Raw genomic sequence first — 26,190 nt, 5'->3', positions numbered from 1 at the left:
GTCAGTCCTAGAGCTCCTCCTGTCCGATTTTAGGGAAAAATTTCATATGTTGGCTTGTTATTCTGAGTTCATAATAAATCTTATGTGCTTTTATAATCATCTTCATCTTCTGTGGATCAAAGCGTTACAGCTGTAGAGTTGCAAGCCACTGGGCTATAATAATATTCATAGATCTATCTTATGTGACGTGGTTGTGCATGATTTGGCAATAGGGAACCATACACCAGCCTATACACACATAAACATGTTTAAAAATCATCGGGAGGTTGGGAGGTACTCATAACGTGCTCGGCTTGTAATTCCTCTCACACAATGCGAGCCGCGACCATACAAGCATCAGCCATTTCCATGCGATTTCTCCTGAGAGAAAAAAAATCGCCTGCGAGCTCTTAAGACAGACTATAAATCGTACGGCTACAAATTTCCGCCTACCAGGGTTACAGACTCCTGACTTGTAAGATCATCTAACTGCGTGACGTAAATTACGTTAATGAGGCAATTGCAAGTGCTTCAGTAATTTATTTGCGTAAAATTATTTTAATGCGTTAAAGATTCTGAATTAATCGCATGCGTTAACGAAATAATGTTGATCATGTTGACAATGTTGAAAATAATGTTTACCATAAAATATTCTTATATTTGGAAAATGTTTATACGTATAGAGAGGTTTATATTGACTATCCTTAGAACTGAGAGAAGCTGGGCCTCATATCCTAATATATACATTGTACAACTGTTGCCCAAACAACCTCTATCCAGCCCTGTCGCCCTTCAACAAACAGACCTGGTTGAAAGAGCATGCAAGATAAAAGTAACCAATTGAACTATGGAGACACTAAAAGGGAACTTCCAATTGACTCAACATGAACATAATTTTAATTCAGCCAATTTTGGCTGAAAGTAGTAGACAAAATACATAGAGATTCTGTTTTGAATGCCCTCTAGATATGTATAGATAAACTTTATTGATCCCTGAGGATAAAATCAGGATCTTTGAACTCTGGACACTCTCTGTCTTCCCAGACCTAATATCTTTTCCTGGATAGACTTGTATCTTCCTGGATTACACTATTCTGTGCCAGCTACTAAACACGTTTGAAGTTTAATATTTATTGCTGTCGGAGCCAATAGCCCCGTGGGCAGCGCTCTGACACGTGGAACAGTTGTGCTTTGGGTGACTTGAGTTCGAGTCCCAGCTTGTGGACGTTTCCTGAACCGATCCCCCTCTCTCTCCCACTTCACTTCCTGTCTATCTATACTATCCCAAGAAAGGCAAAATGCCAAAAAGAAATGATATATATATATATGTTTGTCCATTTACCAGAAAATATAAAGTAGTTCTGATACATTTTCCCCTTGATCTTAGATTGTAGAAAACTTTTCACACTGACAAACCTTTTCACACTGACAAACCTTGTAAGATTTAAGGATTTATAATATTTTTTCCGTTCATGTTAAACTCCAAATGGCATCTGAAACAACTTTGAGAAATTCAAAATTCGGTCTGCAAATTAGATTGACTTAATCAGCACAGATTTTATCGATTTTATCGATGTTCCTAAAGCCTAATCCTGGAGAGTGGTAAAAGTAAACAGATTTTGCTGTTCACAATGGAGGGTGATGTTTAAGTTCTCCTGGTACTTAATTCATATAAATTTAAGAAATGGAGTTGATGTGGTGAAGGGATTCTGGAAGAATTGTCCCACAGGTGAGGTAAGTGACTGCTAATATCCAGGATTAGGATAAACTTTAATTTATCCCCTTTTTTTTTTCAATTTTATAGTCACAAAACAACCTTCCCTGAATGTTTTCTTTTTCTTCTGAATGTTACCCATTTAGGTTTAATTCTTGGGTTTTGGGCTTTTTAACATATGTTAAGTTAGTCCCCCTGTGTTAAATTGATCAAAAGTGACAGTAAATACATTTATAATGTTACATTCTATTTCAGATGCCGTTTTTTTTTTTACTTTATTCATCAAAGAATCTTGAAAAAAAAATGGTACACAACTGTTTTCAAACTTGATAATAATAAGAAATGTTTCTTGAGCATTAAATCAGCTTATTATAATGATTTCTGAAGGATCACACTAAGGAGTAATAATGCTGAAAATTTTGCTTTGATCACAGGAATAAATTACATTTTAAAACACATTCAAATAGAAAACAGTTATTTTAAATGGTAATAATATTTCACAATATTTTGGATCAAATAAACACAGGTGAGCAGAAGAGACTTCTTTCAAAAACATTAAAACATCTTCCTGATCCCAAACTTTTGAATGGCAGTGTATGTGGACAGGACCTACGTCTTATGAATGTGAAGATCTGCTTAGGGAATATGAAGAACTGCCTCCTTGAACCCTGAACAAAAGAACCAACCTTTAATACAAAGCATACATAATTGTGAGTATTGTTTCATTTCTTCGTATTACCACCTTACCTGGAAGTATGCCAAGTGGAAAATGCAGTTAAAAGATCATTGTAGAAATTGCATTGAGAGGAAGCCCTTTTTAGTACACTGTTTATTTTGTAGACTACTTTGAGAAACCAGATATTATGTGAGTAACAATGAAAGACTAATTCCTTCCAAAACAGGAAGTTGATCTGATAACTATCACGAGACTGTTATATTTAATTTTTTATTTTCAAAGTCATGGATTGAAAATAAATAAATAGCTAAGCATTACGGAACCGATGAGTGCTGACAATACCTTAAAAAGCTTTGGTTGCAATTAACGGGCTATAGACGGAGCTATGGACAAAACGGAGAGGATCCTGTGAGGACTGGATTCTGAGATGCAGATAACCAGTGAGTAAATTAAACGACCTCAGCCTTTTTTCTTTTTCTTTCTACCTGAGCTTCAACATTTTGTAGCTGTCTCGTGGATGACTGGTCCATTCTCCACCTCTGACATTAGTGAGAGCGTTCCACCTTTTCTGCTTAATCGCTTTCGTGGAGAGAGGGGGCATTTACATTCATAGAAAGCTTGCCAATAGGGTGATGCAAAGCCTGACTGATCTGAGTACGTGCCTCCTGGGAAGGGACGGTGTCATTGTATTTGATCGCGTGTGCGTCCCACAGAGGACTTGAAGCAGCGCGCAGGGCTGGATGCGTCTGTGCTCCAGTCTCTCCATGTCTTTTGCGCCACCAGTCGAGCTGTCTTTGCGCGATATTTGTCATTTTTAATCATGTGTTTGAAAAATGCCAAGTTGCTTTGCGAATGTTTCACGGTTCAGGTAAGATCCTTACGCTTTTACAAAATTTGGCTTTGCATGTGCGCTTAGCAACAAGTGGAAATCTGTGTTTTTGTTGTTTTGGCGCGTTAAATTCAAATTGAATGCAATGAATAGCAAGCAATACGTTAATCGTTTACTGTTTATCAATGCATAGGGCAAACGACAAATATAAATGCCACAAAAATTGTTTTTTACTGGTATTATTAATAATTTGAAACTACGAAAGTGAGCATGTAAGTGAAAGTGAATTGAATGGTGGAGCAAATCATCACTTGAATTATAATACGAAATCAAAAAAAAAATATTTTTATTAAAATGCTCATATTCTCCTAGTGATCAATCAAATTGCATTTTAATTGGCAAACATGAAAGGTATTATTCATAAACGGGGTTGTTTTGAGCTATCAGTATTTCTTGTAATGAATTTGTGTTGGAATTTCCCATGCATGACCTGGCATCTTTACAAGCATGAGCTTTACATTACAACAAGAGCTGACTCACTCTGTGACTGTGTAAAAGTGCTGCATCATCAGAAGTTGACAATAGACTAGCAAATTCATTCTGAAAATGAGAGTGACTTTGCAGAAAAAAAGCTTGTAGACAGATCGGATGTTCACAAATGGCTTCTCTAGTGGTTTTCCCTGCAAGAAGGGAAAAGAAAGTTATCACAATGTACACACACAAAAAATATATATATGATATTTAATTTTTAAGAACCATTGTTGATTGTACCATTGTAGATTAATTAAACCATTGTAGGTTTAATTGTACTTTCCTGTACAATTGCATCAATGAATTTCCATAGCCGAAGTCCAATTTAATGAAATATTATTATTATTTTAATGAAGTGTTCACACAGTCAATGTATTTGATGAAAAAAAGCTAATTTACATTTTTAGGTCAAGGTCCTTGGTTTTTACCAAGGGTAAAACTCACCACTTTGACAGTGCTCTCTCTTGCAAGGCAAAAAATAGACTCTAGTTGTTGGCATTTAGTGTTGGCACTTCCCCTGTTACCTTTAACATTGGCTATGATCCTAACTTCAAGCCCTTAGAAACTTGGTGTAGTACACTCGGTTCCCTCTGCTGGAGTGTAAAGCATGTGATATAGTCTCTCCCCCTCTTTCTGTTGCTATCCTTTAGTCATTCAGTGAGGTATATAAGCCTTGTGTTTGTGCAAGGATATGGAGAGTTAGCACATTCTCCATTGAGAGATTCTCTTTAAATCAACCTCTTGACTCTGGCTGTTTAAATCTAAGGCCCTATAAACGAGTGAATAATTTGTCTTTTCATTGCTTAATTGTTGTAATTTAAGTAGCCCCTTGAAAACATAATCAACTTCCTTCATTCCTCCTCTTAAACTAAAATTCTCAATTATATTGATTTCACTCTTTTTGACAATTATGTATACTTTTTTTATTACATTTTATAACTCACTTAAATTTGTATATGATAACCCACTAATGTGTACACTACCGTTCAAAAGTTTGGGGTCAGTAAAGTTCGCTGGGACAAACTTTTATATTGGCTTGACAAAGCCTTGTTTGAAAGTTTATAACATTTTTGATCGTCCGATTAATGAAAATCGTAAGTCTGATCATTTAGAGAATAAGAACAGCCCTGACCCGAGTTTGGTGGTTGTAGCTTGAACTTCCTAGAAGGAGATACTGTTTAAATTTAGTTTACTTTCTTCAAGCCAACATAAATATATTAAGATAGAAAACAGTTGTTTTAAATTGTAATATATAATGCAACATTACGTTTTTGCTATATTTTTGGATCAAATAAATGCAGCCTCGGTAAACATACAAAAAAAAAATCCCACTGAGCCCTAACTTTAATAGTGTGACTAAAACAAATGTGTGTATGTGGGCCTGCAACAGCACCTCGTCATTGCTGGGTCACTATAACTGAATGAAAGATGGAGATGGCTGTTTACAGAGATAATATCCATATGTTTAGCTGTGGGAGAAGTGACTACATTTAATTAAATTACGTGACTGTAAAATGTTGGAGGCTTGGTCAGATGAAATGTAGCTGATTACTTGGTGGACGTGCGTTCTGCAGCATTCAGACAGACTCTGTGTGTTTCTACAGCAGTTCTTGGTTTTTCCATAGGTCATGCTGTCAACAGAACCTCTGTTGCTTTCGTGACAAGACGCCATTCTCTGCCAAGATCAGCAGTAAAGTGATTTGTCAAGCTGAGGCCACCAGAAAAACTTGCAAAGAAAAGAAAGAAAATTCTGATCATTGACATTCTAATCAAAATTTTGGCCCAACTTTGAGTGTTTCATGCGCTCAAGATCAGAGCATCTCCAGAGGGTACATCCGCTTTGATCAGAGTCCTGTTGCGTCATAGCCAGCTAAAGCTGAAAGAGTGCATTCAAAAAGGTTCCAATAAGAAATAAATGTTGTTCAATCACATGGCCAGCTGCATAGGACGAATCCTTATTCACTCAGTGCTTATCTGCCCTAAAAGTGGACAAGCAATGTCGAACCTCAAGGCTTGAGCTCGGCAGAGTAAAGAGAGGAAACGATAGGAAAAGATTAGAATTACAATTTGTTGCCACTGCAAATATGTATTTTTATCATTTCATTTTTGCTTTGACTCAGACGCTAGGTTTCTGACACGCATGTGATAGAGGATTAAAGTTTGCAGACCAGACACACACAAACACTCTTTCTGTGTAATCCGTCTCTTTATTCCAGATAGACAGAATAGTCGAGCGTTGTGTGGGTGTTGTCTTTTTCCTTATGATTTTTTCTTCTTCTTCTTCTTCTTCTTTTTTCAGTTGCTTAAATCTTGACCTCTTTTACAGGTCAAAATGTTGGTTGCGGGTCTTATTTATTGGCTTGTTTGCCAATGTAATGTTTTACAGTGGTTTGTTTATTTACAGATGGCTATTTACTGCACACACATCATGAAAATAATGGCATCTGTTGGTGTCTTTTAGAGAAGTGGCGTAGTGTAATCTCGGGATTGTCCTCATCTAACGGTGCGGTGTGAATTTGCCTTTAAATGCCACTTCACAAACGACGACCAACAGCAAAAGACACTTTGTGGGATCAGGGTTTTTCCCCTGTCTGCCGCTGTTGCTGTTGGTCGGCACTTGTTTTCACTGACTGAACGTTGAATCGCCATTTGTCGGGTTTTGTCATGTCTGAGAAGTGACGGTGCCGTTGATTTGTGTCTGTCGATGCTGTGTGAATTTGCCTTAAGAGTCTTGAAGTCACTGCTGGCGTCTATACAACCCTCTACACACACCTTGGCAATAGAATCGCCATTGGCTATTACATTTTTTTGTTTACTCGCCAGACTGATGTACTCTCTCTCTCTCTCTCTCTATATATATATATATATAAAATTCCAAAGGGCTGGGCGGTATGACGGTATATATATCGTTACCCCGGTAGAAAATGTCAACTGTAACAGATTTTTTAAATTCTGTGTATACCGCGACATGTAAATGAGTGGGAGTGGTTAACTCACGTGCAGCGTGCGTGAGACTGAGATTTGTCAAAGATACATGGAGAAAGCAGATCAATAGGATCCACAAAGGAATTACGTTTTATAAAGGGTTGTTGTTAACGTAATATTTTCGGGGGGGGGGGGGGGGGGGGGGGGGGGAGGTGCAGCAGTCAACTAGAGCAGTGCAGCACCCGTAGGCTACAGTTTAGGCAAGACATGGCAAAAATGTACTGGGGGAACACAAACTAGTATTACTAATATCCTACAAAATTAAAAGGAAGTAATTTATTATGAATAGAATAGTTCAATATAAAATATTCAGATATTATAAACTGATTGATGAAGTAAAGCAATAACATGAGATTGAAAAATTATTCAGCAACACTTTATTTAAAGGAACCGTATGTAAGATTGTGGCCAAAACTGGTACTGCAATCACTTTCAAATTACTGTAGAGCGGCGTATCCCCTCCCCCTCCCCCTGAATCGAGGTTGCCAGGTAGGCTGGCATTTTTTATCCGACACGTTTGTAGCTGCAGCTGTGGTAACTAGAGCAGAGCTGGCAACCCGGATGCCGAAACACTACTGACTTCGTGATTGGTAGATAGGTGGAGGGTGGAGCCTCAGGCCAAAACACAACATGACAACATCAACATCAGTTGAGGGCTGCAACTTCACTTTTAAATGACAATATCCTGGCCGGACTACTATTGTCAGTGATATAAGTATTTGAAATTAACATGATTTCTTAATGTCTAGTGACATATCAGGGCCATTTTATGATTAATTGAAATAAATGTCTTACATACGGTTCCTTTAAAGTTTAATTGCACCTATGAATTGTATTTAATATCAATCAGTTGGGGGCAGTTCATCTAAAAGTTGATCAGTGTGTTTTGTTTACTATATTTAGCTATCAAAATAGTTTACCAAAGAAATAATTTAGTTGGCTAACAAACTTTTTGGGAAAGCACCCCTGGAATCTGTTTGTCCTGACTTGAATGCTGTAGTCTCTTGCTAGAGAGTATAAGTGTAAAAGTGCTGGCGTTTTTTAAATTAATTTTTTATCTCATCTAAAATGTATAACTGTTCTTCATCTGTTCTGTGTGTGTCAGGACTCTTTGCCTTACTGCTGATGGTGCTGGAGTGGACCCGTCCAGGCCTGTCCTCCCCATTACGCCCCATCTGCGACCTGCGCGTCCTCGACCACTACATTAAGGAGGCATGGGATGCAGAAGCTGCTGTGGTGAGTGACATTCACATGACGGCTAAAGCTGTTCATTAGAATTTCACACGGGACACTTTCTTGTGTTCCATCTGTGCAATTTTAATCTTACACAGTGTCAAGCTAATTCTCAGCGTGTGAATGTTCTTGTTATCGCAGAGAGCTTGTAAGGATGATTGCAGCAGTGCAACAAACTTCACTGTTCCTCTGACCAGAGTTGATTTTGATGTCTGGGAAGCGATGAATGTAAGTTACATGAAGCTACTGTTGTGAAGATTGTAATATAATATAGTCATTTCCAAAATCAATACCATAATAAATAACATGCATGTAGTTTTAATATTCCTCTCTTCTGTATGTCTCTTCAGATAGAGGAGCAAGCTCAGGAGGTCCAGTCAGGCATTCACGTGCTGAACGAGGCCATCAGCTCATTACAGGCATTTAATCAGACTGACGTGATACAATCCAACATAGATGCCACTATTAGAAACATTGTCAGCATCAGACAAGTGCTGCGAAGTCTCAGCATACCGGTGAGTTACACAGAGTCTCTTCTGCTCACCAAGGCTGCATTTATTTGAGACTGTGAAACAGTGCCCCTTTTTACAAGGTGTAATATAAGGCCACATCCACACGAAGCCAGAGCTTTCCCTATCCGATATTTTTTTCCCGTTCAAAAAAAAAATTCCGTAAACACGGCGTCGTCTCAAGAAATATCTGCGTACACACGAAACCACTGAAACCGACTCAAAACGATGTAGTATACATGCCAGACCAGTATGTGGCGCTGTAATTCTGCCACAGACATACACTAAAAACCGAGAAGAAGACTTAAAACATGCTCATAAACCTTGCGCGCTGTATACTATGGCTGTATACAACAATAATATTAGGCACAGTAGCTTCTTTTTTTCTTTTCTTTTTTAATCAAGAACTTTGTTGAACAATATGATAAACCATAAATGTAGTTGCTGTGACTTAACGGTGTCTGACTAGTTGACACTTGGTGTGATGACATCATCGTTTCACAAAATGTACGGATTGGCCGTACACACGAAAACGCAAGGGCGGCGTTTTCAGATTTATCCACCTTGGGACCCGGGCTGCGTTCCAGTCCAAAATTGTCATGCCCTTCACTTGCTAACTTCCCTCCGTCTCGTTCACTCGGATGTACGTCATTGCGAGTGCCCACTCCTGGCGGAAACTGCAATGGGCTGAATTGGAACGTCCTAAGCCCTTGATCACTTGCATCAACTATGTAGTTGATTTATTATTGACATTTGTTTTCCCTTTAAGAATTTGTTTAATGCAGCATCCAAATGTATATATGGTGTTTGGGTTGTTCTCAATAAAAAAAAATTTGAATTAATATATCATAGAGTTGTTTGTTGTGGTGGTGATTAGACGAGATCTGTGGTGACGTCACAATCGTACTGCATTGTGGGACATATAGGTGCCTGAAGTGTACATATAAAGTAGACTTGCTCCCTCGGTCAAAATCGAGGGAACGAGGGTCTGTCCATCTAAACTTCCCTCGTCCACTTCACGAAGTGGAACGCACTTCAAAATGGCGGCGGGGATTCCCCCGAGGGGAAGTGCTTAGGGAAGTTCGCAAGTGCGTGTCTAAAAGTGGACTGGAACGCAGCACCGGTTTAAAAAAATAGCGGTTTCAGTCTCCGAAAACGGCGGATTCCGTGTGGACGAAACGCCAATACGATAAAAAAAATGTATACGTATACAGCGAAACGCGTCTCCGTGTGGACGGGCCCTGGAACACACCAAGCCGACGCAGACGAACTAGCGCTGATGAAAGCCGACTGTGTTGTCGCCTCGCGTCGGGGTAAAAAGCTGCACTTGAACACACCGAGAGAACTACAGCCGACTGTCAGCTAGAATGCGCGTTCTGCGCCTGCGTGTAAATGAGACAGCTGTCTATTTCTGCAGATATATTCGTCTATATTCGTCATTCAAAAAGGGAAACCGGCGCTGCCGGCTGCAGTTACACAAACCGTAAACAAAGCAGTGCGTGCTTACCGTTTTGAATATCAATCCTGCTAAACACTGTCTTTATTCCACTCCTCTCGTGTTAATATTGAAATATTCACCAAGGAACACTCAGATAAGATGACATATCATTAGAACAGCCTTCTATCTGTACCGTTTTGACTTTGCTCGCTATTTTGCTATTATTCTCGTGCACTGACTCGGTCACTAAGCTGAACAGCCAATCAGAGTTCACTCTTTCACCGACGGCCCGACGCCGATTCAACATGTCGAATCGGCCGTTACAAAGCCGACGAGGACCAATTTCAGCCGACGGTGCGGAACACACTGAGAAGATTTAGTCGGCCGACGCACGGAAACTGCCCGACGGCCGACCGTCGGCTTGGTGTGTTCCAGGCTAGGTTTCCCCAGAATGTGTCTGTGAAGTTTCAGCTCAAAATACCCCACAGATAATTTATTATATCATGTTGTTAATGGCCATTTTTGAGTGGAAGGAAAAACATGCTTTCTTCGTGCATGTATCTCTTAAAGCAATAGTTCACTTCAAAAAGAAAAATCTGTCATCATTTACTCACCCTCACGTTGTTTCAAACCTGTATGAATTTCTTCCTTCTGCCGAACACAAAAGAAGATTTTTAGAAGAATGTTGTTGGAACAAACATTTAATGGAGACCACTGACTTCCATAGTATTTTTTTCCCTACTGTCCTATCCTAATAAAATACATTTATTTCATACCAAGTATACTACAAACCATTAACATGTTTACTGCTTCAGAATGACTGACATAAATATTATAATTAAACTTTACCTGGAGCACTTCTTTATTGCACAATGCACATTTATTCATATTAAGCCTAAAATGTGTTTTAATATCACTATTAGGAAGGATAAGTATGATCTCTGTATAATATCAATCTTTAAATGCAAGATATTTAAAGTTCACCTAAAGTACTTGCAATAGTTTCACTTTAGCACAATCAAATATACTTAAGAATTTCTTTAGTTTGCCTATTCCCGGATAACTAAAGTGCATTAAGTGTATACAAAATTTAGCAGACTTTAAGTATACCAATTTAGTATACCGAAAAGTCAGTGGCAGGGAATTTATATTAAGTACATAAATATGTAAACGTATTTGTAGTATACTTAGCATAAAATAAATGTATTTTAGATACATTTTAGTATATCTTTTTTTCACTATATGGTTATTACAATTTAAAATAACTGTTTTCTATTTGAATATATTTAAAAATGTAAGTTATTCCTGTGATCAACGCTGAATTTTCAGCATTATTACTCCAGTCCTCAGTGTCACATGATCCAACCATTCTAATATGCTGATTTGCTGCTCAAGAATAATTATCAATGTTGAAAACTGTTGTGGTTAGAAAAATTAGTTTTCTAGGTTCTTTGATGAACAAAGTTAAAATGAACAACACTTGTTTGAAATAGAAATCTTTTGCAACTTTTGATCAAATGAATATGTCCTTTCAGAATTAAAGTATTAATTTCTTTCAAAACAACAAATCAGTCAGCGCCGATAGCCTCGTGGGCAAGTGCGCCAACATGTAGCACCGTTGTGCTTCAGGCAACCAGAGTTCGAGTCCCGGCTCGTGGACCTTTCCCGATCCCGTCCCCCCTCTCTCTCTCTCTCACCTTTGCTACTGTCCTATCCTAATAAAGGCAAAAAATAAAAACAAATCTTACTGACCCCAAACATTTGAATGGATAGGACACTTAGAACTGAATTTGCATTTGGCAGATGCTTTTTCCCAAAGCAACATACTGTACAGTCCATTCAAGCTATACATTTGATTCAATATGCATACATTACATCTACATTTCATCAGCTTGTCTGTTCCCTGGGAATCAAACCCCACGACCTTGGCTTTGATTGCTTGCGTCATGTCATGCTCTACTACTCAAGCTACGGGAACAGGAAAATGGATGTTATGCTAATCAAGTGCAGTGTACTACAAACTTATGTCAGCTTCAGGAAGAGAGCATGTTCGTCACTTTGATTGTGTCATAGTGTTACGTAAAAACAAGCAGCAACTGTGGGACTATACTCTAAAAAGTCTGTAAAAATAGGGTCCAATGTACTGTCTTTATATGAAGGAATTTGTCCGGATTTATTTGTTTGTTTTTTGTGTGTGTGCAAATTTTTTAATTACTCATTGTATTGTGTTGTGTTTTATGGTTAAAGGAAATGTTCATAAACTTAATGAAAAATATTCTAGCAGAAAATTACCAGTACCTCTTACAATTTTCTACAGATTTTTTTCTTTTCTTACAGTGAATACAGAAAGATTGCTTAAAATGTAAAATTTGTGTCTAAAATGTAAAACTGTCACAGAATATTTGAGTCAGTATTATTTAAATTTTATTATAGTTTTATTAATATTTAGAATTTTTTACTTTTCATGCAAATGTTTTGCTTAATTTTTTAGTAATTTCGTTATATGCTTTTGTCTTTTTTTTAACCTATTTTGGTTTATTTTCATTTTAGTTTAGTTTTAGTTTTTATTTCCAGTTAATAATTTTAGTGCTTCAACTTAAAGAGGACCTATTATACCCTTTTACAACGTCTTGATTTTGTTTCTGAGCTCTATTAGAAGAGGTTTTCATTGCTTGAATGTTTAAAAACACCTTGTTTTTCACATATTCTCCATTGTTGCAGCTCCTCTTTTTCCAGTCTGTCAGTAACGCTCTGTTTAGTTCCTGTCCCTATGAAGCTCCTCTTTCTGAAAAGTGCAGTGTGCTTTTTAGGAAATACCAATGCTAGTTTCAACACACTAATAACTAACTCAACCCAGCCTCGTCCCTTTATTCTGCGTATGCCTTGGGGTGGGAATTATCTAAATGAGGAATATTGTGACATGTTTGTTCCTGGAAGAAAACTCAAGACTACAATGGAGACTTTTTTAGGGAGTTCAGAAACAGTGACACTGATATAGAGAATAACTCCCGCTGGAGGGACTTTGTGCTTTTGGCCTTTTTTATGCTCAAACAGCAACATTACACACTTAAGAAAGTTGAACATTTTAAAAAGCATAATAGGACTCCCTTAAAGGCAACATTATACATTTTCGTTTAATCCAAGTTTTTCCAACTATTCTTTTTTTTTTTTTTCAGCTTTATTTCAATTAACAGAAATGCTTTAATCGTTTTAGCAACTGATAATAACCCTGATTTGAGTTACACTGTATACGTTTATTTACGCTTTCATTTCTCTCTGTCTCTCAGGAATATGTACCTCCAACCAGTGGTGGAGAAGACAAGGAGACGCAGAAAGTATCCTCAGTCTCAGAGCTGTTTCAGATCCACGTCAACTTCCTGCGGGGAAAAGTGCGTCTTCTGCTGGCCAGTGCACCTGTCTGCCATCAAGGTGTCAGCTGATACACAATTCAGGGCAAGAGTCAAACTAATTGAAGCTCCTCATATCAGGAGGCAGGATATGGACTATTACAAAGGATATGTCGGCGAAGATTGAATGACTGGGAGTTGTAGCACTTTGAAAGATTTACTCACAAAGGGAAAAGAATACATCCCCCAGAATGCTAAGCGCCCCCAATGGCTGTCTACTCACTGTGCGTCGAGCATTTGCAAACCCACCCGTGTTACCCGGCAAAAATCAACCAGAAGACATCATAAAACTGCAAGAAATCACTCCTCTTTCCCCATTTGACTGATGCAACTTTCCCAGCTCGACTGGGAAGGGTTATCTGGGACTCTTTAAAAGTGTTTTGTATTGCTTATGAAATTGTCATTATTTATATAGATTATATATATTTCCTAGAGCTGGAATCACTGGCTTTTGCAGGTTCTTCTCTGAAGCTATTCAAGAGAAAACCTCTCTTCCTCCATCCACCATGGCCTCAAGCACCTCCAAACGATGAACTGTTGATAGAGAAGACTATTTATCAATATTAATTATGCACTGTAGGTTTTATATTCATTTCCGTGTGTATGTGTGTGTGACTTTTTGAGAATGCTGCAGGGAATGTTTTAAATGTCAGAGGAGGAAGGTTGTAATGCTGAATTCTTACGGGTCAGTTGGGGTGAACAGGAAGAAGGACTAGATTGCTGCTTGTGTCGGGGGAATTGAAAGCTTTCGTGAGAGAGCTGATGAGGCTCTGCGTTTGCTCATGTCTGAATTACGCCGATGAGCGCGGCCTTGTACAGATAACGCTGGTGCCAGGAAAAATATTGATTAGTGTATGACGAACATCCTAGATTACTTCCACTTCACGCTCAACGCTGCATACTTTCCTTTGGGAAATGATCGTAAGGTTGAAATTTTGTTTCTCTTTTTCTGTTTAACTTGTTTGTGTTTTTCGTAAATAGGCAGGTTTTTTTTTTTTTTTTTTTTACGTCTGTCAGTCAGTCACTGTTTGGGTGCAACAAAGTATGTTTGTAGATGTTTTTTCCTGTTATTTTGCTGTTGTGTGGTTCTTTCATCACATTGTTATTTGGTATTCAAATACAAAGTATTATTCTTAGCTAAAAACAAGGAGAGGAAGTTTTTCTTTTTTCGTCTTATGAAGCATCTCTGCTGAGAATACACTGCTCACCATTCTGTAAATACATTCATTTCCAAGGTGAACTTTTTTTATAGCTATGATAGAGTGAATATAGGCATACATTATGCCTAAGCCATAACTGGAGTATAAGTATTGCAATTTTGTCATGTTGTTTGTTTCCTCTTAAGGAATTTAGTCACACCACTAAATATTTTTGAACACAGTCTGTGTCATTCTTTTCACCTTACCACCAACATTTCTGCTCTTTTACAGTCTGGACAAACACTTTGATTCAGTAATACTTTTTTGAAAGAAGATCGAATCTATTACTGGTCAGCCAACAGCTGTCAGGTATCCTTGTATTAAATTCAATTCAGATTTATTTGTATAACACTTTTCACAATACATATTTCAAAGCAGCTTTACTGGAAAAAGCATGTTTCTACATTACAATTTAGAGTCATTTGTTATCAGAGGTGACTGTCAACGTAATGTCCATATGTAAAAAATGTACAGTTAATAAGTAAGATAATACAAATCATGCAGTTAACTAACATCGTGTATTCATTTAGGCAGAAACAAGGAGCTCGTTAAAGCAATTATTACAAGTTGTGATCGTAATGATTACAATATATTGAAAATTTGTCAGGAACTAGCTTTTCTGCATCAGAAACAGATAACGTGCCATAGCTTAGCAATGTTTCTGAGGTGGAAGAAGGCTGTTTTTGTAACATTTGAAATATGATTATCGAAAGACATGTTGCTGTCTAATATAACACCCAGTTCTTTACCTGTAGAGGATGAAGTAGCAGTACATCCGTTTAGATGCAAATTGTATTCTAAGATTCTCTGTACAGGTTTTTGGTCCAATAAGTAATACTTCAGTCTTATCCGAATTTAATAGAAGAAAATTACTGGTCATCCAGTATTTTATATCTTTAACACATAATTTAGAGATTTCATCTGGTCGTGATCATCGGCATAGTGGAAATAATTCCATGTTTTCTAATAATATTACCAAGAAAGAGTGTATATTGAAAATAGCAGAGGGCCTAAAACAGAGCCTTGTGGCACTCCACTATTTACTGATGTTAACTTGGATAATTCTCCATTGAAATAAACAAAATGATAACAGTAATCGTTCTAAGAGTATGTCTTAATGTATAATGTCAAACACAGCACTAAGATCAAGTGAGATGCAGCCTTGGTCAGAAGCTAGAAGCAAGTAATTTGTAATTTTAACGAGTGCAGTTTCTGTGCTATAATGGGACCAGAATCCTGACTGAACTTTTTCATAGATATTATTAGTATTATTTTTTTTTGCAGGAAGGAGCACATGACTTTATCTTTGATAAATGTAGGTATAATGTATATACAGGAAGATGGGGGGGGGAGGCAGGAAGGTCCAACAATGTCTTTTTACTTGCCAGCACAACTGCAGCATGGTCATTAGTATACACACACACACACAAATAAATACATAAACTGTTTCTGAAAGGGGAAACATATGAAATGGCACATTTCCTTTTTACTTCTTGGTACACAAAAGCAATAACGTTCATATGCAAACTCAAATGCAAGGCTTAATAGTTTTAGCTTCAGTCTGAACCAGACCAAAACACGTACCAAATAAAACAGACAACGCCTTTAAAACACACCACAAACTTTACAATTAATGTTTATGAAGTCTTTGAATTTCCCATTTATTGTGTTTATAACTGATACGGATCCTGGCTCTAAGGGTTGGGATAAAACACCTTGATGTGGATGGCCGAGTTATTACGGGTGCGTGTAAGTGGCTCTCCAGCTTCATCTGGATCCTCGGGCTCCAGGTCGTCGATGAGCTCTACGGTGGATGTGTTGGCGGCCAGTTGCAGCGCACCCTGGCTGGACGTCTGAAGCTGTAGGGCGATGTTAATGGCCCGGTTGATAGCCAGTCCCAGACCGTGGATGCAGATTTCCCTATGAGCGTCCAGAAGTTTCTGACATCTCGCCAGCTGGGCCTTGAAGTCTGTTTTCATATTGACGTAGACGTCGTTCCGTCGTTTGGGCAGTTTGCGAGGCAGACGCTTGCGGAGGGTGTACTCCATCGGGTCCATCTCAAGAGACGAGCCCTCAGGGGCGGGCAGCACCATCGGAATGTGGGGTACAGAAGCTGACACTGGGCTGCGTGGCTCGGCCATGACAAATCACTGGAAAAGCGATGTACAAAGACAATCAGACGTGTTAATCAATGTTTAATGGTGATTTCTTCACAGGGTGACACAGAAGACATTTGTGTGCATACTGGCATTGTGTAACTGGTCCAACTCGAGGAGACTCGAACCAGCGTGGGAGGTGGGCACGCTAACAAGGTAGCAAAAGACCACAGCCGCTAGCGCACCTCTTGAGATCAGGGGAGTGAGGTTTACACGCGCAGCTCATACTGGCCTATGTCCGGTACACTCTCCCTCCTAAACCTCACTCCCATCCGGGTCACGGCACCAAATTTAAACTGTCCTACTCGACCCACTCTGATATAAATAAAGCTCTGAATAATTCATGTATTTTTTATTTTAACTAAATGAACTAAAACGCAAATCCATGATGTACTACACGGCTGCATCCGAAATCGCATACTTCCCTACTATATAGAAGGGAAACACAGTATGTGACAAAAGTATGTCCGAAATCACAGTAGGCCTACTCATAAAAGAGTAGACAAAAAGTACCCAGATAACCAACTACTTCTGGTGAGATTCTGAAGTGTGCATAGGATGGAGACTTTACTATCCCATGAGGCCACAGAAGAAGATTTGTGAATGACAGTGAAGCAAGGGAACTGATGCTGATAGGTCACATAATAATGACAACATGGCGAATGTAGTACATCCAGATTACATTCATACTACATGATAGAACACTTTTTTTTAGCGGTCCTGAAGTAATTTCTAAATTAATCAAAATAAGTCCTCAAGTATGCGATTTCGGACGCAGCCTTTAATTCGCGTTGTAACGTTACGGTTTTTATTTATTAAAAAGAACCGGCACGTATGTTACTGACTCACTGAACACGAGCCGACTCATACGAGTCTTTCGTTTGTGAATCTATACACTGTTCGCTCTGTATGTTTTGAGTGTATGTTTTTTAGCATTACGGATTAATCGATATGCTACATACAATTATATTGTCGTTTTGGTTTTTTGATTGTGAATCGTACCTTGAATTAGAATAGCTTGTTGTTTTTTTCCGCTCTATGTTAAATAGCTGGTAAATAAACTGATCTTCGTTTCGGCGGGTCTGTCTTCTCTCCTCATGTACCGGAAGTCCTCTCGCTTCCCACACAGGAACTGATACTTAAAGCCGTTCTGTTTGTTTACATAATATTATCCTGTTTTTGAAAATAATATATTTGCTTATTCCGTATACTGCATAGTTATAAATTACTATAAAAATAAAATAAACATGTATAAAAAAGGTTATATTTGTCTCCGTACCAGTATGAAACTAATCATTACGAAATGGGGAATATTGCGCTGTTAGTGTCTTTTATTTTGAAATTCATCCAGTTCATCCGCGTAGACGTAGTGTGTATGACTAGTGCAGTCACTCAGCGTTGGATCACTAGACGTAAGCTAAACTCAATGAAATCTGTTTCGTTTGTAAGGTCTTTTTAATTCACTGTCTATCTAGTTTCATTTAAACCATGTCGGACACATGGAGTCACATCCAGGCGCACAAAAAGCAGCTGGATTCCCTGCGAGAGAGGCTGCAGAGGAGAAGAAAAGACCCAACTCAGCTGGGCACTGGTGTGTTGACTAACTTTACATGCTATGAGATCTGCAAAACGATTAACTGTGTCTTAAGTGGTATTTGATTTACTTGTTAATAAAATATAACTACCCAGAAATGTGATGAGTTACCACGTTGATGCTGATACAATCAGCTTTATTTGCTTGCCTTTAAGTGCTGAACATTGAGAACACACAGGATTCTGTCAGAACAGAATAAGTGATGTTAAAATTTGAATGTGTGTCAAAGAAAGAATGAACCAGGTTTCAACCATTATTTCAGCAGTAAGTGAATTAGTGAGTATATGGTGCCACCTACTGTATATGCATTTAGTTCTTGTTTTTATTTTAGCAGAGGTTGGAGGTGTTGAGGGTGGATCTGTGAGGAGCGACAGTCCCGGACCGGCTCTCCAGAGTCCTCCACAGGTGGAAGATGAACAGCCTCCCGATCCAGAACTAGAGAAGAGACTGCTGGGATACCTGTCCGAGCTGAGTCTTTCTCTGCCTACTGATTCCCTAGCAATCACCAACCAACTAAACACTGTAAGAGCTGTGAACGTGCTTTTGTACTCTACCAGTCACACATCTGCTGTTACTATTTTCCACATTTTAGAAAAATAGTAAAGTTGTCAGAACTGTGAAGTATATGGATTATGAGAAACATAAATTGAGTCACACATTTTATTGTGAATGCTCCAGACACACTCATATCTGTGTAATTGTGTTTCTATGGCCCTGTTTACTCCTGGTATTAAGATGCGTTTTGACTGATCGGATCACAAGTAGACGAGTGAGACACATATACGTTTACACCTGGTGTCTCTTTTGTTCACTTTCAACCACTTCTGTCCTGATTTCCTCGAGGGAAGGGTCTATGGGTGGTAAATGTATGGGTTTTTTCAGATCTTTTGCTCTAATGGACTAAATAAGCTCACGCAATTTACATATGATCACGACCAGAGACGACGGAAAAACATATGGAGAGCATCAGCTTTAGTTTCTGTTCTGACAGTCTGATCAGCCGAACGCTGTGAGTGTGTGTTAGAAATCAGGAATGGTGGGAGAACATCGTGCTTGGTACGTTTTTGATCTCCAAACCAAACTTGGGTCTCCAACCGACAAAGTCTAAATCCGTCTGGCTAGCCGCTTCCCATAATGTTACGCATGAGGTCAGTAGACGGAGAGAACACATTCGACCACATGAGCGTTTACACTACGAAAGCAATCCGGTCGAATGTGTTTTCGACTACCTCTGGAAGTGGTGGAAAGTGGACAAACTCAAAACGTTTTAGACTCCATTTACACCTGTATTTAGCGTCGTCCACTTGTGATCCGATCGACCAAAACTCATCATGCTACCTGGCAATTACCAGGACCTGTGTTCATCTTTAATTCTTCCCTCTCACTCTTTCTTATTTACTCAGTCTGAGTCTGCAGTTTCCCATGCCTGCATCCAAAGTCTCCTCCTCAAATTTTCTGCTCAAGAGCTAATTGAAGTTCGTCAGCCATCCATCGCTGCCTCTTCATCCTCTTCCTCGTCCACCCTCGTCACTTCTGTCGACCACACCAAACTCTGGGCTATGATTGGCGGCGCAGCTCAGCCACAAAGAACCGCCGTTAAAAGAAAAGGAGATGACATCATTCATCAAAAAAGAGCCCCAGGCTCCTCCCCTTTGCTTCAAGCTCCATCTTCCCCTCCCAAGAAATCCTCTATCTCACTGGCTCCTGCCTCAAACTCCCAGCTAACCGGATCCTCTGGGCTCGGGGGGGGCGGACCTGAGAAAAAAGGGCGGAGCAATAAAGTGCAAGCTTCTCACCTGGACATGGAGATCGAGAGTCTACTGAGCCAGCAGTCCACTAAGGAACAGCAAAGCAAAAAGGCATTATACCTAAGTAGCAAATCACTCAAGCTTTGACTATTTGTATGTATGTGGAGTCTTATGTATGCATGCTTGTGCGTCAGGTGAGCCAAGAGATCCTAGAGCTTTTGAACACCAGTTCAGCGAAGGAACAGTCGATCGTGGAGAAGTTTCGCTCGCGAGGCAGAGCTCAAGTGCAGGAGTTCTGTGATTACGGGACTAAAGAAGAGTGTGTGCAGTCGGGGGACACACCACAGCCCTGCACCAAGCTGCACTTCAGGTCAGTTCACACACACACACTAATGCACACACTCACACTAATTCTATTTCTTCTCTGCATTTCTCCTCTTCTCTAGCTTGCTTCCTAATCTAGTTGTCTAATAAACCTGGCATTGTATATTACTATTATTATTGGCTCTTTGACACATCACTTTTGTGTAAGTCACTTTGGATAACAGCCTCTGCTAAATGCATAAATGTAAATAACAAAACACCATATACATTTTATATAAATTAAAGTAAAAGAATAGTTTTATTAAATTTAGAGATAATAGTAATCATAATAATCATGTTTTTTTATTTTTTATTAAACAATAATAGGATCTGAACACTTTTTTTTTTAGCCTTTTTATTTGTTGACAGGGTTTCTGCGGGTCTTGAAAAGTCCTAATTCACCCTTACACAAATTAAGTTTATTCTTAAAACAAGAGCAAATATCTGCCAGTGTGTTATGAAAACTTCCCTTTGAATTATGTTGATTTTTCATTTTGTATCTCCGGTAATAGTATCATGTAAAATATATTTCCATATTCTAGTGGTTGGAAGCAGAGCAATTCAAGCTACTTTTTTGTAAAATAAATTGAATAGTAAGTTACGGATATCTGTTGGAAGTTGTTTTTTTGCAAAGTCTGAAGTGTTGCTAATACAGCTCAAAATGTGTTTCTCCCAAGACATTTACATTTAGAGAACATATTGACATTGTGTTCCCTTCAGTTTATTCAATTAAAATGGTCTTATTCTTTTTCTTTTCTTTACATGGTCTTAAAAAGGTATTTTAAATAGTCTTAAAGGGTTAAAATAAAAATGTGGTCATCGTTAACTCACCCTGGTTTTGTTCTAATGCCGTATTACGTTTTTTCTTTTTCGGACCACAAAAGGAGAATTAAAAAAAATGTCCCTCTCGTCTATATAATGGCAGTGAATAGCAACCAGCATCAAGCTTTTAAGAAGAGACGCAAAAGTATCACAGAATGATCTAATGCGACAAATATGGGTGGTGGTGGCGCAATGGATAAGACACATGCCTTTGGTGTGAGAGACCCGGGTTCGAATCCACTGTGAGACACCAATGTGTCCCTGAGCAAGACACTTAACCCCTAGTTGCTCCAGAGGCGTGCGACCTCTGACATATATAGCAATTGTAAGTCGCTTTGGATAAGAGCGTCAGCTAAATGAATAAATGTAAATGTAAATATATTCCAAGTGTTCTGGGGGTTTACGATAGGGTTCGGTGAAAAACAAACCAAAATTGAATATACTGTTTAATGAAAATCCTACGGTGGCCAAGAGAGCTCAACCAAATACAGAAACGCTGCAAATACTCACAACAAGTGACTAACCTGGCTGGGACATGGTTGTTGATTATTTGCAGAGCGTTTCTGTATTTGGTTGCGTAAGTGCGAGCAGGAAATGTTTAAAAATGTCTCCTTTTGTGGTCCGAAAAAGAAAGAAAGACATACTGCATTAGAACAACACCAGGGTGAGTAAATTTACGACTTTTCATTTTAGGGTGAACCCTTCGAATTTACCTTTTTTAAAACCTGCTCATTAAAATGTGACTTTCCTAGGCGAATCATCAACAAACACACAGACGAGAGCCTGGGCGACTGCTCCTTCCTGAATACTTGTTTCCACATGGACACTTGTAAATATGTGCACTATGAGATTGACAGTCCTCCTGAGGCCGAGGGTGATGCCCTGGTCCTGCAGGCTGGGGCCGCTGAGCTCGGACTGCACTCCACCGAGGAAGACAGCAACGTTGGCAAGCTGTTTCCTTCACAGGTACAGTATCGGACAAATGGTCCGGTTCCACAGCTTCTGTCAAGCTATAATATAATCGATTTGAAACTGAAAATCCCCAAAACCAATATAATATACTAATATAGAATTAGGCTTAGTCTCTTGATATGTTTCTAATCTGTAATTGCTTTCAGAGCCTCTTCTATTGCACATTTGCTGTTCTCGCATTTATCCGCAAATTCAAAAATTATTTTCATTTTGATTTCAATGGTTAAAACTGCATTTTTATTTTAGGACACACTACAGTTCAAAACTTTGTAGTTGGTAAGATTATGTAATCATTTAATGTTTTCGAAAGAAGTCTCTAATGCTCAGGCTGCATTTATTGGAGTAATAATTCTGTAAGGACAGTTTAAAAGAACAATTTATGTATTTTAAAAAAATATAATTTATTTCTGTGATCAAAGCTGAATTTTCATTATTATCAATGTTGAAAACAGTTGTGCTGATTAATATTTTTGTGGAAATTGCGGAAAAAAAATTCAGGATTCTTTGATTAATAGAAAGTACAAAAGAACAGCATTTATTTGAAAATGTTTACTCGTTTAAAACATTTACACAAAAATATTAATCAGCACAACTGTTTTCAACATTGATAATAATCAGAAAAGTTTTGTAAGCAGCAAATCAGCATATTAGAATTATTTCTGAAGGATCATGTGACACTGAAGACTGGAGTAATGATGACGCTTTGCATCACAGGATTAAATTATATTTCAAAATATATTAAAATAGAAAACAGTTCTTTTCCATTTTAATAATATTTCACAATATTACTGTAGTTTTGATCAGACTTTCAAAAGCATAAAAAAATCGTACCGACCTCAAACTTTTGAGTGGTAGTGTTTAACCGATACATGCCCTTTGACCTTATCTCAGTGGATTTGCTGTGACATCCGTTATCTGGATGTGTCCATCCTGGGGAAGTTTGCAGTGGTGATGGCCGACCCGCCGTGGGACATTCACATGGAGCTTCCCTACGGAACGCTCACAGACGACGAGATGAGGAAACTCAACATTCCTATTCTGCAGGATGACGGTTTCCTCTTCCTCTGGGTGACAGGAAGGTACGGGCTCTGGGGGATCGGGGACACAAAGCTTCTTGAGACACTTTTATCTCGGTGTAATCAAACCATGTCGCGTCACTAAATAAGGGTAAACCTGAATACAAAAAGTAGTGATCATAGCATAGATGAATTTGATGTATCAGAGTTACAACAGCTTTCAACAACTTGATTAAATCTGTGTCTAAATACATTTTTCATTATCGTATGCATGCATAAGAGGAGTTAATAATAATAATAAATTAAATATTTTAATGCGCTTTTCTCACACCTAACGTGCTAACAGAGTAAAAGACAAGAAAAACACAAATAATACAATAAATAATTTAAAACAAAACAATATAAAACAAGACTATACCCTGATTCGCATCTAACACTAAGCAATTGATAAGCAAATGATAAGCAATTTCTTAAAACGTTTCTTAAAAGAGCTTAATATGAATAAATGATCTGAACGGTTTGAAAGGAGGTGATGTAATGCTTGGAAACGATCCAAATGCAGGTCAACAATAGTTTATGTTCTGTCTTCACAGAGCTATGGAGCTGGGCAGAGAGTGTCTGAGCCTATGGGGGTAGGTGATTCTCCATGTGGAAAAATGTGAAGAGATATGGTGATCTCTTTAAATGGAACTAAATCAGTAAACGAAATCTTTTAATCTGTTTCTGTCACTCAATCAGCTATGAGCGTGTGGATGAGATTATCTGGGTGAAGACTAACCAGCTTCAGAGGATCATTCGTACCGGAAGGACCGGACATTGGCTGAATCACGGCAAAGAGCATTGCTTGGTACGTAGCATTGCTCAAAACTACAGAACCCTTAAAGAGACATGGTGATGGAAAAATATGAGATGGGAGGAAAAAATATATTTCTATGCTTTTGCATTCTCTCGTAACAGTTTTATGTTCCCATGAGAAACTTTGCTCTCGCTTGCTAAACTTTTGCATTATCTTGCAAAGAAAGCATACATTTTTCCTCCCATCTCATATTTTTTTTCCATTGCCATGCCGTACAAAAACAGAAATTCATAACCATATCACAGATACTGATCTCACTGTTGGGGTTTATTTTAGTGATCATAATGACAAGTTGGATATATATTAACCCTTACATATACTTATGCATATCTCTCTCTCTCTCTCTCTCTCTCTCTCTCTCTCTCTCTCTCTCTGTGTGTTTGTTTGTTCAGGTGGGAGTAAAAGGAAACCCACAAGGTTTTAACAGAGGTCTTGATTGTGATGTTATAGTGGCAGAGGTCAGTCATAACCAATATTACTGATAAAGCAGTGATGAATTTAAAGTGCCCCTATTATGCTATTTTAGAGGTTCCTAATTTTGTTTTAGAGTCTCCTACAACAGGTTTACATGCATCCAAGGTCAAAAAACACTTTCATTTTCTCATAATATACATTGCAATTTGCACATCACCTCATTTCTCAAAGATTCAGTCTCTCTAAATCCCTCCTTTCCGAAAGTCTACTCTGCTCTGATTGGTCAGACGGTCCAGTCTGTTGTGATTGGTTGACCGCTTACAGCGCATGACAGAAACTAAACACCCATTATCATATCTGAATATCCGAACAATAACGATGGCGTCGTTTTTTTTTACGTATCAATTCCAGTGCGAGTCCTCGTTCTTTTGAAGTGCATCACAGTGGATTCTCAGCGCTGAAAACAGCGTCTTCCCGACATGAACAACACGAACCAAACTCTTCCAGTCTCAGCTACAACTACAGTGTTTGAGGGTCAAAGTAGACGTTGTTCACGGGCAGCCAATGAACACCATAGACTGGCATTATGCAAATGTATTACATTGTTACGTAGGTTTGTAACAGGAAGTGAGACTTGAATTGCTAACGACTCGTTTCAACAGATCAGAATCGATTCTTTCTTTTAGGAGACAATAACTTTATTTGTTATAAAGCAATATTACTCACTGCATGAAAGGTAATATTTGAAAAAGCATATTAGGGGCACTTTAAAAGTCTGTGATGATCAGTACACTTAATTATCTGTTTCATCCGTCTACACAAAAGGTCCGCTCCACAAGTCATAAACCAGATGAAATCTATGGAATGATTGAGCGTTTGTCTCCGGGCACAAGAAAGATTGAATTGTTTGGTAGACCACACAATGTGCAGCCCAACTGGTGAGTCAGACATTCAGGAGCTTTCTTGATTTCCAAATCACTTATAAGACAGAGTTACAGAGTGTTATCAGATGTGCTGTTGTCTTCCTTATTAACTCACTTGTTATCTTTCTCGTTTGTTTTCCAGGGTAACTCTTGGTAATCAGTTGGACGGTATTCACCTTTTAGACCCTGAAGTAGTGGCACGTTTTAAAAAGCGCTACCCCGACGGAGTCATTTGCAAACCTAAAAACATGTGAGGACTGGACTAGTGAGAGAATGTACAGCTGCTGGATGAACTCTGCCACAGGATTCAAGACTGAAAGGAACAGACTTTTGTACCACTTTGCTTTTTTCAATAAAAATGCTGAACCACACTTTTAGTTGACTTACAGATTGATTTATCATTTCACAGATAATTCTTTAAAGTCGGCATGAAATGGAAGTTCCGACAGTCTTTTCTTCCCTATTGTGACTATATCCAAGTAAATTGTCTTCTTAAATACTCCACTTTAAAATGAAAATTCTGTCATCATATACTCACCCTCATGTTGTAGACAGTTTTTGGTACCATTGACTTCCATAGTAGGAAAAAAATATGCTATGGAAGTCAATGGTACCAAAAAGTGTCTGGTTACTGACATTCTTCTAAATATCTTCCTTTCTGTTAAGCAGTAGAAAGAAATTCATACAGGTTTGAAACAACATGAGGGTGAGTAAATTCATTTTAAAGTGGAGTATCCCTTTAAACAAGAAAACATTAGGATGGGGCTTGACTTTGTCCCTCATGAATTGATTGGATCGTTGAATCATTGTGGTTTGCGATTGGTCG

At 38.5% G+C, this 26,190-nt stretch overlaps 3 protein-coding genes across 5 annotated transcripts; 2 read left to right on the top strand and 1 right to left on the bottom strand.

Moving 5' to 3' along the window:
* The first annotated feature begins 2,573 nt into the window (after positions 1–2,573).
* Positions 2,574–15,925, top strand: epoa (erythropoietin a). 2 transcript variants are annotated; one of them, XM_082160027.1, is made up of 5 exons: positions 2,574–2,809; positions 7,820–7,950; positions 8,089–8,175; positions 8,298–8,462; positions 13,182–15,925. In XM_082160027.1, the coding sequence occupies exons 1-5, from the start codon at positions 2,797–2,799 to the stop codon at positions 13,332–13,334; spliced, it is 549 nt and encodes a 182-aa protein (XP_082016153.1). In that variant the 5' UTR covers positions 2,574–2,796; the 3' UTR covers positions 13,335–15,925. The 2 variants fall into 2 exon arrangements, with proteins under 2 accessions (XP_082016153.1, XP_082016152.1); XM_082160026.1 differs by lacking the exon at positions 2,574–2,809 and adding an exon at positions 2,877–3,237.
* Positions 15,863–17,864, bottom strand: pop7 (POP7 homolog, ribonuclease P/MRP subunit). Its single transcript, XM_082160042.1, has 2 exons — positions 17,659–17,864; positions 15,863–16,650 (listed from the first exon to the last, which is right to left on the bottom strand). Exon 2 carries the CDS (start codon positions 16,639–16,641, stop codon positions 16,195–16,197), a length of 447 nt encoding a protein of 148 aa, XP_082016168.1. The 5' UTR covers positions 16,642–16,650; positions 17,659–17,864; the 3' UTR covers positions 15,863–16,194.
* A 134-nt stretch (positions 17,865–17,998) lies between these two features.
* On the top strand, positions 17,999–25,735 carry mettl3 (methyltransferase like 3). Of its 2 annotated transcripts, none has more exons than XM_082159829.1 (11): positions 17,999–18,247; positions 18,585–18,772; positions 19,654–20,109; positions 20,193–20,368; positions 21,936–22,149; positions 23,047–23,234; positions 23,765–23,803; positions 23,910–24,018; positions 24,420–24,485; positions 25,267–25,379; positions 25,507–25,735. In XM_082159829.1, exons 1-11 carry the CDS (start codon positions 18,145–18,147, stop codon positions 25,616–25,618), a joined length of 1,764 nt encoding a protein of 587 aa, XP_082015955.1. In that variant the 5' UTR covers positions 17,999–18,144; the 3' UTR covers positions 25,619–25,735. The 2 variants fall into 2 exon arrangements, with proteins under 2 accessions (XP_082015955.1, XP_082015954.1); XM_082159828.1 differs by having other exon boundaries at positions 18,000–18,247; positions 18,582–18,772.
* Positions 25,736–26,190: the final 455 nt, after the last annotated feature.

Source organism: Leuciscus leuciscus (assembly GCF_965113295.1).
Source record: "Leuciscus leuciscus genome assembly, chromosome: 2".
In the NCBI taxonomy this organism is placed as follows: domain Eukaryota; kingdom Metazoa; phylum Chordata; class Actinopteri; order Cypriniformes; family Leuciscidae; genus Leuciscus; species Leuciscus leuciscus.
The sequence above is the reverse complement of the archived record's forward strand: the minus strand, read 5'-3'. Positions and strand labels throughout refer to the sequence as shown.

Coding starts and splice junctions, on each gene's coding strand:
- mettl3 (XM_082159828.1), top strand. CDS start 18,145: ATGTCGGACACATGGAGTCACATCCAGGCGCACAAAAAGCAGCTGGAT. Junction 23,804..23,909: donor GAGTGTCTGAGCCTATGGGG/GTAGGTGATTCT, acceptor TCACTCAATCAG/CTATGAGCGTGTGGATGAGA. Junction 24,019..24,419: donor ACGGCAAAGAGCATTGCTTG/GTACGTAGCATT, acceptor TTGTTTGTTCAG/GTGGGAGTAAAAGGAAACCC.
- epoa (XM_082160026.1), top strand. Junction 7,951..8,088: donor GGGATGCAGAAGCTGCTGTG/GTGAGTGACATT, acceptor TTGTTATCGCAG/AGAGCTTGTAAGGATGATTG. Junction 8,176..8,297: donor ATGTCTGGGAAGCGATGAAT/GTAAGTTACATG, acceptor ATGTCTCTTCAG/ATAGAGGAGCAAGCTCAGGA.
- pop7 (XM_082160042.1), bottom strand. CDS start 16,641: ATGGCCGAGCCACGCAGCCCAGTGTCAGCTTCTGTACCCCACATTCCG.